Here is a 13612-nt window from a genome sequence, read left to right on the forward strand (position 1 = left end):
AAAAGTTCTATTTTGGTTTCAACTGACATTCTCCCAATCTTCTTCTGGATCATCCAAATGCTCTCTAGCAAACTTCAGACGGGCCTGGACATGTACTGGCTTAAGCAGGGGGACACGTCTGGCACGGCAGGATTTGAGTCCCTGGCGGCGTAGTGTGTTACTGATGGTAGGCTTTGTTACTTTGGTCCCAGCTCTCTGCAGGTCATTCACTAGGTCCCCCCGTGTGGTTCTGGGATTTTTGCTCACCGTTCTTGTGATCATTTTGACCCCACGGGGTGAGATCTTGCGTGGAGCCCCAGATCGAGGGAGATTATCAGTGATCTTGTATGTCTTCCATTTCCTAATAATTGCTCCCACAGTTAATTTCTTCAAACCAAGCTGCTTACCTATTGCAGATTCAGTCATCCCAGCCTGGTGCAGGTCAACAATTTTGTTTCTGGTGTCCTTTGACAGCTCTTTGGTCTTGGCCATAGTGGAGTTTGGAGTGTGACTGTTTGAGGTTGTGGACAGGTGTCTTTTTATACTGATAACAAGTTCAAACAGGTGCCATTAATACAGGTAACGAGTGGAGGACAGAGGAGCCTCTTAAAGAAGAAGTTACAGGTCTGTGAGAGCCAGAAATCTTGCTTGTTTGTAGGTGACCAAATACTTATTTTCCACCATAATTTGCAAATAAATTCATAAAGAATCCTACAATGTGATTTTCTGGATTTCTTTTTCTCATTTTGTCTGTCATAGTTGAAGTGTAGCTATGATGAAAATTACAGGCCTCTCTCATCTTTTTAAGTGGGAGAACTTGCACAATTGGTGGCTGACTAAATACTTTTTTGCCCCACTGTAGCACCCTATCCCCTTATATTGCATGACTTTTGACCAGCCATAACCCTGGTCAATAGTAGCACACAGTATATAGGGGAATAGAGTGACTTATCTAATCATAGTATAATTTCCTTACTGCTTTATCACATGATCATGAATGGTTGTATTCATTCATTCTGTACACTCTATATCCTGTATCTGTATAACATGAAACGTCCCACAGAGTAAATGTGGTTTGCAGGAGAGTAGCGTACACATACACAACCACTACAGTACAGAGCATGCCAAATTATGCTGAGAATGTAGTCCTCTAGTTCAAAGAGATAATTAACAACTGGCATACGGCTTCCTTATTGGTTCCATGAAGAACCCAATCAAATATAATGATTGGACCTCCTCATCGAGAGGTCCTCATAACACAAACAAGATCAACGTTGATGTTTTGGGTGCATGACAATTACATCAGTAACAGTGTTAGTGAGGATAGGCCTTCAATATGTTTACTGTAATGGTGAATTGTGTGTGTTCTCTCCCAGGAGGTGACCACTCAGTCGGTGATGGGGTTCGATCCTCTCCCCCCGCTGGACTCAGTGGCCTCATACACCCGGCCTGAGAGGTAACCCTCCAAACATGTCCTAACTTGTGTCATTATACATATCTTGTGTAAGGTAGGGTATGTACCAGTGCAGGTTTTTACATAGTACACAATATAAACACTACCGTTCAAAATGTTGAGGTCACTTAGAAATGTCCTTGTTTTTTAAATAAAAGCACATTTTTTGTCATTTAAATAACAACATCAAATTGATCAGAAATATAGTGTAGACTGGCAGCTTCATTAAATAGTACCCGTAAAACACCAGTCTCAACGTCAACAGTGAAGAGGCGACTCTGGGATGCTGGCCTTCTAGGCAGAGTTCCTCTGTGTTCTTTTGCCCATCTTAATCTCTTCTTTTTATATGGCTTTTTCTTTGCAACTCTGCCTAGAAGGCCAGCGTCCCGGAGTTGCCTCTTCACTGTTGACGTTGAGACTGGTGTTTTGCTGGTACTATTTAATGAAGCTGCCAGTTGAGGACTTGTGAGGCGTCTGTTTCTCAAACTAGACACTCTAATGTACTTGTCCTATTGCTCAGTTGTGCACCGAGGCCTCCCACTCCTCTTTCTATTCTGGTTAAAACCAGTTTGCGCTGTTCTGTGAAGGGAGTAGTACACAGAGTTGCACGAGATCTTCAGTTTCTTGGCAATTTCTCGCATGGAATAGCCTTCATTTCTCAGAACAAGAATAGACTGACGAGTTTCAGAAGAAAGTTCTTTGTTTCTGGCCATTTTGAGCCTGTAATCGAACCCACAAATGCTGATGCTCCAGATACTCAACTAGTCTATAAGGCCAGTTTTATTGCTTCTTTAATCAGAACAACAGTTATCAGCTGTGCTAACATAATTACAAAAGGGTTTTCTAATTAGCCTTTTAAAATGATAAACTTTGATTAGCTAACACAACGTACCATTGGAACACAGGAGTGATGGTTGCTGATAATGGGCCTCTGTACGCCAATGTAAATATTCCATTAAAAATCTGCCGTTTCCATTTACAACATTAACAATGTCTATACTGTATTTCTGATCAATTTTATGTTATTTTAATGGACAAAAAATGTGCTTTTCTTTAAAAAACAAGGAAATTTCTAAGTGACCCCAAACTTTTTAACGGTAGTGTACATATATCATATATATCATATGTACACAGTGCATTCGGAAAGTATTCAGAGCCCTTGAATTTTTCCACATTTTGTTACGTTACTGCCTTGTTCTAAAATTGATTAAATATATTTTTTTCCTCAAATCTACACACAATACCTCATAATGACAAAGCAAAAACAGTTTTTGACATTTTTGCAAAAGTATTAAAAATAAAAACTGAAATATTCCATTTACATAAGTATTCAGAACCTACACTCAGTACTTTGTTGAAGCACCTTTGGCAGCGATTACAGCCTCGAGTCTTCTTGGGTATGACGATACAAGCTTGGCACACCTGTATTTGGGGAGTTTCTCCCATTCTTCTCTACAGATCCTCTCAAGCTCTGTCAGGTTGGATGGGGAGCGTCGCTGCACAGCTATTTTCAGGTCTCCAGAGATGTTCTATCAGGTTCAAGTCCAGGCTCTGGCTGGGCCACTCGGGGACATTCAGAGACTTGTCCTGAAGCCACTCCTGCGTTGTCTTGGCTGTGTGCTTAGGGTTGTTATACTGTTGGAAGGTGAAACTTCGGCCCAGTCTGAGGTCCTGAGTGCTCTGGAGCAGGTTTTCACCAAGGATCTCTCTGTACTTTGCTCCGTTCATCTTTCCCTCGATCCTGACTAGTCTTCCAGTCCCTGCCACTGAAAAACATCCCCACAGCATGATGCTACCACCACCATGCTTCACCGTAGGGATGGTGCCAGGTTTCCTCCAGACATGACGCTTGGCATTCAGCCCAATCTTGGTTTCATCAGACCAGAGAATCTTGTTTCTCATGGTCTGAGAGTCTTTAGGTGCCTTTTGATGGAGAGCTGCAGAGATGGTTGTCCTTCCGGAAGGTTCTCCCATCTCCACAGAGGAACTCTGGTGCTCTGTCAGAGTGACCATCGGGTTCTCGGTCACCTCACTGACCAAGGCCCTTCTCCCCCAATTGCTCAGTTTGGCCGGGCGGTCAGCTCTAGGAAGAGTCTTGGTGGTTCCAAACTTCTTCCATTTTAAGAATGATGGAGGCCACTGTGTTCTTGGGGACCTTCAATGCTGCAGAAATGTTTTGGTACCTTTCCCCAGATCTGTGCCTCGACACAATCCTGTCTCGGAGCTCTACGGACAATTCTTTCGACCTCATGGCTTGGTTTTTGCTCTGACATGCACTGTCAACTGTGGGACCTTATATAGACAGGTGTGTGCCTTTCCAAATCATGTCCAATCAATTAAATTTACCACAGGTGGACTCCAATCAAGTTGTAGAAACATCTCAAGGATGATCAATGGAAACAGGATGCACTTGAGCTCAATTTCGAGTCTCATAGCAAAGGGTCTGAATACTTGTGTAAAGAAAGTTTTTATTTTTTATAATATATAATGTGCATAAATGTCTAAACCTGTTTTTGCTTTGTCATTATGGTGTGTGGTGTGTCAATTGATGAAAACAATTAATTTAATCAATTTGGGGGAAAAGTCAAGGGGTCTGAATACTTTCCGAATGCACTGTAGCTAGTTATAGAATGCGGCTCCTTCAGATCGCTAGGTTCTTCTCTATAGGTCTACTTGGATCAGCAATCCTGTTGGTGCCACTGGACTGAAAACCAAGAGTCAGGACAGTATCTGCTTGTGTTTTCCTAAGCAGAACCAATAACGCTTGGTTTGTTTCAGTCCACATAAGACTGACTGGCCCACTGGCCACTGACTCCATTGAGAATCTCTAATGAAGGTATATTAGAGTACAGTGTAAGGGGATGGGGGTGATCCATTTGTAGTGTTCAGGAGTGTGGACATTGGAAAGGCACACAGTTATGCAGACCGGGGGAGGTGAGTTAACCCTCTCTCTGTCTTTGCCAATGGTGGCAAACGCCATTGATGTAAATTTGGCATAAAAAATAGCCTTCAATGGTCTATCCCTGACACACCCTTCCTTCTCTGCCTCCATTTTTTTTCTCCCAACTATCCCTCTCTTCAATCTCTCTCTTCTCCCCTCTCGCTGTCATCAGTTTCTCTGAAATAGCATGTGGTTACAGGAGTGTTGTTGGCTCCTGACTGAGGCCTCTTTCCTCCCATCTTGTGATAGCTGTTAACCAGCCGAGTCAGTGGTGGATGGTAGGGAGGCATCAAACCATCAGAGAGGCGAATACAGTGACAACGAATAACATGACAAATTGACATGACATGACAAACATGACAAAGGGAAAATGTAGCATTTGTTTTAAGTGGGGAAGACCTCCTAATGTTCTGAGGGCTGTTGTGTGGAGCACACTGTACATACTGTACACTGTCCTGATGATCTCTGGTGAGAATTACTTAGAATGACAGCCCACCCATGTCTGAGGACAGCACACCCATGTCTGAGGACAGCCCACCCATGTCTGAGGACAGCCCACCCATGTCTGAGGACAGCCCTACTATTTCTGCCTGATGGTTGCTTGTTCCTCACAAGCTTTACAAACATGGCCACGGAGAAGTGTTTTGATTGATAAAGAACTGGGAGGTATAAGTGGTTGAAGTAATGATTTGTATTAATGGGTGGGGGGTTAATGGTTACAATTTAGCACTGGATCTGTAACCGCAACATAAAAGCAGAGCATTCTTTGGATTCAGAAAAACTATTGGACCTACTTATAATGATCTACAGTGAGGTCCAGAAGTACTTAGACAGTGACACTTTGTTGGAATGGTTAATAATACATTATCATGTATTTCTATTGGGCACACATAATCTGAAACACAACCAAAACTAACTGCAAATGCATCCAACAAGTTTGGAGTATTACAAGCTTGTTGTAGTCGGGACCAAATATATGGGACCAAATATATGGGACCAATTACTCAACTTTTGACTACTTTAATACACATATAAGTACATTTGCCCAATACTTTTGGTTCTCTAAAATGCGTTGACTATGTACACATTCCAAAGTGCAGGAGTACAGAGCGAAAACAACAAAACATGGACCTCACTGTATATGATGGTTGATATAATTTATGGTCATGGGAGAATCCTTATCAGCAGAAGAGTGTGAGAAACGTATTGCATGCTTGTGTTATCTTGTTAGCTTTCTCACTTGTCTCTGTCTTTGCAGGCAGAGTGTGGGAGCCTCCAATGAGAGCACCCTGTCACTGTTCTTCCGCTCTCTGCTGCCAAACTTCAACCTGCAGGTAAGTGAGTGAGCTTGGCCGAGGGTGAGCTACAGTAGACTAGGGGTATGCAACCATGGTCCTCGGGAGCTGCAGTGTCAGGCAGATGGCTGGGTTCTTTCATTCAAGTCCGTGCCTGATTATTTAGATCTGGAAACTCTGATTCCAATCAGTGACATTAATGGATATGGATTTGACAAAGAAGTAGCAGAGGAAGAGGACATCAGCAGACACTGTGGTCCCTGAGGACAGAGCTGCATGCCCCCAAGAAAAGGTCCGCTGCATCATAGAACATCATGACTGCTTGTCCTTTGACCCCAATGTCCCATCTCCCGTTAATGACCTCATAAACCAACGTGTGTGTGTGTGTGTGTCTCTGTCTGTCTGTCTTGTGGGTTTTTTAACATAGGGCAGGGACCTTGAATAAGATGGCATGTGAAACACAGCCTCATAATGATAATATAGCTAGCATCTCCACCGTGCCTTTCCCAATGGGAGACCAATAGGGAACATCAGCTGTTGAGGCATATGACCTCCCCACACACGGAAGAGTGTAAAAAAAGATTATAAAGATCACAGGATATTTCAGTTGGCACATTGCTGCAGCAGACAATGAAAACATTCATAAAGTGTACCGAGAGTCAAAGAACCTGGTCTGTCGCCTCCTCAGGGCTCCCAGATTCCTCACATACACTAGTCCACGCTGTTGCTAGGCCATAGTCAGCGGGATGAGACGTCATCATAATAATCTCTAAACATTTGTGGGAGTGCTGAGCTAATGGAGACATCCTGGGCTACTGTTGAGCTGAGCTAATGGAGACATCCTGGGCTACTGTTGGGCTGAGCTAATGGAGACATCCTGGGCTACTGTTGGGCTGAGCTAATGGAGACATCCTGGGCTACTGTTGGGCTGAGCTAATGGAGACATCCTGGGCTACTGTTGGGCTGAGCTAATGGAGACATCCTGGGCTACTGTTGGGCTGAGCTAATGGAGACATCCTGGGCTACTGTTGGGCTGAGCTAATGGAGACATCCTGGGCTACTGTTGGGCTGAGCTAATGGAGACATCCTGGGCTACTGTTGGGATGAGCTAATGGAGACATCCTGGGCTACTGTTGGGCTGAGCTAATGGAGACATCCTGGGCTACTGTTGGGCTGAGCTAATGGAGACATTCTGGGCTACTGTTGGGCTGAGCTAATGGAGACATCCTGGGCTACTGTTGGGCTGAGCTAATGGAGACATCCTGGGCTACTGTTGGCACAAAGGGTTCTGACAGGATGGAAGGGAACATTGATTAGCTGGAGTTTGGGTAGATATTCCCTAACCCTCTGGAGGTTTCTGAATGGATTAACCATACGACTCATTTCATGCCTTTTTGTGCTGTGGCCAAGCCTTAAAGTGCTTCTGAGTAGCTTCCTACTCCACTAGATCTACTGCAGCTTATCCACATTAAGTCTACAGTATCGTAACTTTGCCACAGAAAAACGGGTTCCTCTGTTGGAACTAACCAATATGGCCCATGAAGAACATGCTCTTGAAATAGTGTTTGCTTGTGTGTTTTGGACACGTCCGAGCAATGTTGACCCATTAACGATGTTATGTAGTGTCTGACTCTGACCTCTGTCTGATGTCCGATAACACAATCTGATCACAATCTACAACCAACACTTTGTGACGAGGCATCGGAGGCCGAACAAAGTTTGGCTTTATCATTTGATACAGCACAGATCGTGGAGACAGGATGACGAGGCAAACTTGGCTTTTGGTACAAGAACTCTTGATTGACTCTGTGTTTTGTATGGTCTAACTTGATTTGAAAAAGTTTACTGCTATGGATTGGCTAACATCGCCTCTCTTTGATGCACTGTTTTTAATGGTGCGTTACTTGAGTCCTGTTGAAGCAGAACAGAAAACTGTTGCATTTCAAGAGAGAGTCTTGATTCCTCTCTGACTCAGTGTTGTCCATGGCAACCAACGAGGAGGGCATGTACTGTCCGCCCCATTGCCCCCTGCTTCTCAGGCAGAGTGGAGAGGAGGTAAAGAGTGGGCAGTGTCACACAGGGTGAAATACACAAGAGACAGATTGTGACAAACACCCCTGGAGAGGAGAGGATAAGCACTCAGCAGCTTGGCACCAGCAACCAGAGGATAGCCTATATTTACACACCACATTGTCTCTCGTCATGTTGACCTAGTTCAGAACATTCATTTGTCTATAAAAAAAGATCCACATGATCAAAACATCAATGGACAGTATACATGTGTGGGAGTGATTTTGTGCAGTGGGATGCAACGTGATGTGAAGGAAGCAAAGCATCGTCTCCTATTATAGTCACTCTCCAATGTCCATGCTAGTTCGGAGTGTAGATATCCATGCTAGTGATCAGAGGACATGTGGCCAATTGTAAAGATAATCACTAATGTGGACCACCAACCTGAGTGTCCTCAGGTCCTCCTGTGCCACAACTGACCATGCAAGTTCCAGAAACATCCACTGACAAACAGAAACACATATGCCCAGTGTTTTAACCAAGAGGGACCACCTTTTTTATGCAGCTAGTTTTAAACCATCTTGAGACTTATCTGATTAGGAAGAGGAAGAGATGCAATTAGGATAAGAATGAGACAGTTTAGGAGGAAGAGATGCTGTCTGCTTGCAGTTGTTTTATTGCACTAGAATAGCTACAGTGTTATCCAACAGGTCTGAAATCACAATTTAGGTGTGTTGGAAATGAATCTAATAAATGTATGTTGTGTGTGAAAACCCCAAAACACTTAGACACAAAACACTGACATACTGTATGTCATCTAGGGTCGTACAAAGCTCCTGTTTGTCTCTTAAAATTAATTTGTTTACACGTGATACCTTATTGCAATGTTTGAAACATTTTGAACCTGAGTGAGACAGGAGATAATAATGTGGTGTTCTTAAGAGATGGTATTGTGCTTTTCCTGGTGAATTTAAGCAACACATACACATACAGTTCATTCGGGAAGTATTCAGACTCCTTGACTTTTTCAATTTTCGATTTTGTTACATTACAGCCTTATTCTAAAATGGATTAAATACATTTTCTACACACAATACTCCATAATAACAAAAGATTTTTGTTATTGTAAATTCATATTTTTTTAATTTATTTAAAAATACCTTATTTACATACAGTGGGGCAAAAAAGTATTTAGTCAGCCACCAATTGTGCATGTTCTCCCACTTAAAAAGATGAGAGGCCTGTAATTTTCATCATAGGTACACTTCAACTATGACAGACAGAATGAGAAAAAAAAATCCTGAAAATCACATTGTAGGATTTTTAATGAATTTATTTGCAAATTATGGTGGAAAATAAGTATTTGGTCACCTACAAACAAGCAAGATTTCTGGCTCTCACAGACCTGTAACTTCTTCTTTAAGAGGCTCCTCTGTCCTCCACTCGTTACCTGTATTAATGGCACCTGTTTGAACTTGTTATCAGTATAAAAGACACCTGTCCACAACCTCAAACAGTCACACTCCAAACTCCACTATGGCCAAGACCAAAGAGCTGTCAAAGGACACCAGAAACAAAATTGTAGACCTGCACCAGGCTGGGATGACTGAATCTGCAATAGGTAAGCAGCTTGGTTTGAAGAAATCAACTGTGGGGAGCAATTATTAGGAAATGGAAGACATACAAGATCACTGATAATCTCCCTCGATCTGGGGCTCCACGCAAGATCTCACCCCGTGGGGTCAAAATGATCACAAGAACGGTGAGCAAAAATCCCAGAACCACACGGGGGGACCTAGTGAATGACCTGCAGAGAGCTGGGACCAAAGTAACAAAGTCTACCATCAGTAACACACTACGCCGCCAAGGGACTCAAATCCTGCCGTGCCAGACGTGTCCCCCTGCTTAAGCCAGTACATGTCCAGGCCCGTCTGAAGTTTGCTAGAGAGCATTTGGATGATCCAGAAGAAGATTGGGAGAATGTCAGATGAAACCAAAATAGAACTTTTTGGTAAAAACTCAACTTGTCGTGTTTGGAGGACAAAGAATGCTGAGTTGCATCCAAAGAACACCATACCTACTGTGAAGCATGGGGGTGGAAACATCATGCTTTGGGGCTGCTTTTCTGCAAAGGGACCAGGACGACTGATCCGTGTAAAGGAAAGGATGAATGGGGCCATGTATTGTGAGATTTTGAGTGAAAACCTCCTTCCATCAGCAAGGGCATTGAAGATGAAACGTGGCTGGGTCTTTCAGCATGACAATGATCCCAAACACACCGCCCGGGCAACGAAGGAGTGGCTTCGTAAGAAGCATTTCAAGGTCCTGGAGTGGCCTAGCCAGTCTCCAGATCTCAACCCCATAGAAAATCTTTGGAGGGAGTTGAAAGTCCGTGTTGCCCAGCAACAGCCCCAAAACATCACTGCTCTAGAGGAAATCTGCATGGAGGAATGGGCCAAAATACCAGCAACAGTTTGTGAAAACCTTGTGAAGACTTACAGAAAACGTTTGACCTCTGTCATTGCCAACAAAGGGTATATAACAAAGTTTTGAGAAACTTTTGTTATTGACCAAATAGTTATATTCCACCATAATTTGCAAATAAATTCATTAAAAATTCTACAATGTGATTTTCTGGATTTTTTTTTCTCTCATTTTGTCTGTCATAGTTGAAGTGTACCTATGATGAAAATTACAGGCCTCTCTCATCTTTTTAAGTGGGAGAACTTGCACAATTGGTGGCTGACTAAATACTTTTTTGCCCCACTGTAAGTATTCTGACCCTTTGCTATGAGATTCGAAATTGAGCTCAGGTGCATCCTGTTTCCATTGATCATCCTTTTTTATGTAATTTATTATTATTTTTTACCCTTTTTTCTCCCCAATTACGTGGTATCCAATTGGTAGTTACAGTCTTTTAACTACCAACTCCCGTACAGTCTCGCTGCAACTCCCGTACAGACTCGGGAGAGGCGAATGTCGAGAGCCGTGTGTCCTCCAAAACAGAACCCACTGCTTCTTGACACAATGCCCACTTAATCCGGAAGCCAGCCGTACCAATGTGGAAACACAGTACACCTGGCAACCGTGCCAGCATGCACTGCGCCCGGCCCACCACAGGAGTCGCTAGTGCGCGCTGGGCCAATTGTGCGCCGCCCCATGGGTCTCCCGGTCGCGGCCGGCTGCGACAGAGCCTAGACTCGAACCCAGACTCTCTAGTGGCACAGCTAGCACTGCGATGCAGTGGCTTAGACCACTGCGCCACTCGGGTGGCCCCTCCATTGATCATCCTTGAGATGTTTCAATAACTTGATTGGAGTCCACCTGTGGTAAATTCAATTGATTGAACATGATTTGGAAAGGCACACACCTGTCTATGTAATATCCCACAGTTGACAGTGCATTTCAGTGCAAAAACCAAGCCATGAGGTCAAAGGAATTGTCTGTAGAGCTCCGAGACAGGATTGTGTCGAGGCACAGATCTGGGGAAGGGTAGCAACATTTTTTTGCAGCATTGAAGGTCCCCAAGAACACAGGGGCCTGCGTCATTCTTAAATGGAAGAAGTTTGGAACCACCAAGACTCTAGAGCTGGCTGCCTGGCCAAACTGAGCAATCGGGAGAGAAGGGCCTTGGTCAGGGAGGTGACCAAGAACCACCAATCAGGCATTTATGGTTGAGTGCCCAGACGGAAGCCAATCCACAGTAAAAGGCACATGACAGCCCGCTTGCAGTTTGCCAAAAGGCAACTAAAGAATCTCAGACAATGAGAAACTAGATTCTCTGGTCTGATGAAACCAAGACTGAACTCTTTGGCCTGAATGCCAAGCGTCACGTCTGGAGGAAACCTGGCAGCATCATGCTGTGGAGGTGTCTTTCAGTGGCAGGGAGTGGGATACTAGTCAGGATCGAGGGAAAGATGAACGGAGCAAAATAAAGAGATCCTTGATGAAAACCTGCTCCAGAGTGCTCAGTACCTCAGACTGGGGTGAAGTTTCACCTTCCAACAGGACAACGACCCTAAGCACACAGCCAAGACAATGCAGGAGTGGCTTCGGGACAAGTCTCAATGTCCTTGAGTGGCTCAGCCAGAGCCCAACTTGAACCCGAGGAATACAGGTGTACCAAGCTTGTAGTGTCATTACCAAGAAGACTCGAGGCTGTAATCACTGCCAAAGGTGCTACAATAAAGTACTGAGTTAAGGGTCTGTAAATGTGATACTTAAAAAGATATACAACTTTTTTTGCTTTGTCATTATGGGGTATTGTGGGTAGATTAATGAGGGGAAAAACGATTTATTCCATTTTAGAATAAGGCTGTAATGTAACAACATGTATAAAAAGTCAAGGGATCTGAATACTTTCTGAATGCACTGTATACACACACACACTTCCGTATTATCATGTTCAGTGATGATTAGAATTACTGCTCACTCTCTAGTCACTGTCTCTGCAGGGTGAGCCGATGCCGCAGGATGACCTGGAAGTAGCTCAGGCAGGTCGGGAGCTGAACCAGGAAGTAAATCGTCTGATGGTGGCCATGAGGGACATGCTGGCCAATATCCAGTTTCAGGAGCCACCTAGAGACGACAACCCTGACAGAGACGAGGGGGAGTGGGACTGAGATGAGGAGGAGGACACAGAGAGAGGTGGAGTGAGACTTGAGGGAGGGGTACATAGAGATGCGAATGGATAGAAGAAAATAAAAGGTTGATTAAGATGAATGAAGATGGAATACAGCAGGGAGGTAGGAGGATGAAGAGTGAGTGAGGGAATAGATTCAGTGAGGGTAGCAATAACAGATGTACTGTAACCTTAAAGAAAGAAATGGCAGGTCATCTATATGACCCAAACATCAAACCAACTCTCCCTTTCTGATATAGGCACAGTAGTATCACCTCTTCCTCATGTCATAGTCAGTCAGTCCATCAGCCCTCTCTCCTTCCTCATGTTGTCCCATTCTCTTTCCTCAGAACAGTTGTTCTTACTGATCTAGAAGATCAGGAGGCTGCGTTCATCAAGAAAAAAACACCCTCTTCAGTTTTTTAAAAGAACATTGCTTATCAGAAAAATGAATATTGTGTTTCATCAGAAGGATAATGATGCCCTACTGCTACAGTATATCTGAAGTGGAATTATTTATAATTAAATAAATCCATATGGTGTTGTCTTAGCAACCAAACGTCGTACACACATTGACAGTCTACTGCCATATGGGTTGAGAGTCAGGATAAAGGTTAATGAGCGTCTGATAAAAGTCAGAATTATACAGTAATTCACCTTATGAGTGGAACAAATGGACTTAACTTCTTATTCCATTTTAATATTGGCCATAACAACTTTTATTTTTAACTTCAACTCCCAATTAACCCTGTTCATCATTGAATATAAAATGCTGTTGTCTTAGCAATCTGATTTTGAGGATAAAATTCAAACTGATCAGGATATTTTTCTGTTGTGATTCTCTATAAAGAGGTATTTTTAACCTTACCTGAAATCAATTCTAGGCTGTTTATTAACTAGGGCCCGAAGTTGGTCCCAATGAGGTCATGTTGGCAGGAAAAACTACTGGCCCAAGTCATCTGTTAATGTCAGGAATGGATTTCATCCAACCCACTACTGTAAATACTCTGCTTAGAAATCATGTATTACACAAACTAATGTAAAGACAATAAACTTGATGTGCATATGATTCAATATTGACTTAAGTAAAAATACATTATATTTCATAATTAATCTCTTTCCAGGCCAATAGGTGGTTCATTCTGTGTCTTAGCCTCCCAAGCCGCCTGATCATGAGTGTTTGCTACACGGTGAGTGGTAATCAGTCTAGAAATTACAAGGCTATCTGTGTCTACCATCCAAAAATAAATGTCCTTTCACTTATCTTGAAGTCTTTGATGCTGAGAAGATTAACTGGTAGGTGTTATCTGATA

At 43.3% G+C, this 13612-nt stretch overlaps 1 protein-coding gene across 2 annotated transcripts in view; it reads left to right on the plus strand.

Annotated features, from left to right (window-relative positions):
• LOC139562971 (ribosome quality control complex subunit TCF25-like) overlaps positions 1-13373 on the plus strand; it is a 34885-nt gene extending 21512 nt beyond the window's left edge. The window contains exons 16-19 of one of the 2 annotated variants that reach the window (XM_071381187.1): positions 1356-1435; positions 5632-5707; positions 12133-12325; positions 12650-13373. In XM_071381187.1, coding sequence (XP_071237288.1) covers positions 1356-1435; positions 5632-5707; positions 12133-12300 — 324 coding nt within the window. In that variant the 3' untranslated portion in view covers positions 12301-12325; positions 12650-13373. Of the gene's footprint in view, positions 1-1355; positions 1436-5631; positions 5708-12132 lie in introns of both variants that reach the window. The other variant, XM_071381186.1, reaches the window with a different exon arrangement.
• Positions 13374-13612: the final 239 nt, after the last annotated feature.

This window comes from Salvelinus alpinus, chromosome 33, assembly GCF_045679555.1.
Source record: "Salvelinus alpinus chromosome 33, SLU_Salpinus.1, whole genome shotgun sequence".
In the NCBI taxonomy this organism is placed as follows: domain Eukaryota; kingdom Metazoa; phylum Chordata; class Actinopteri; order Salmoniformes; family Salmonidae; genus Salvelinus; species Salvelinus alpinus.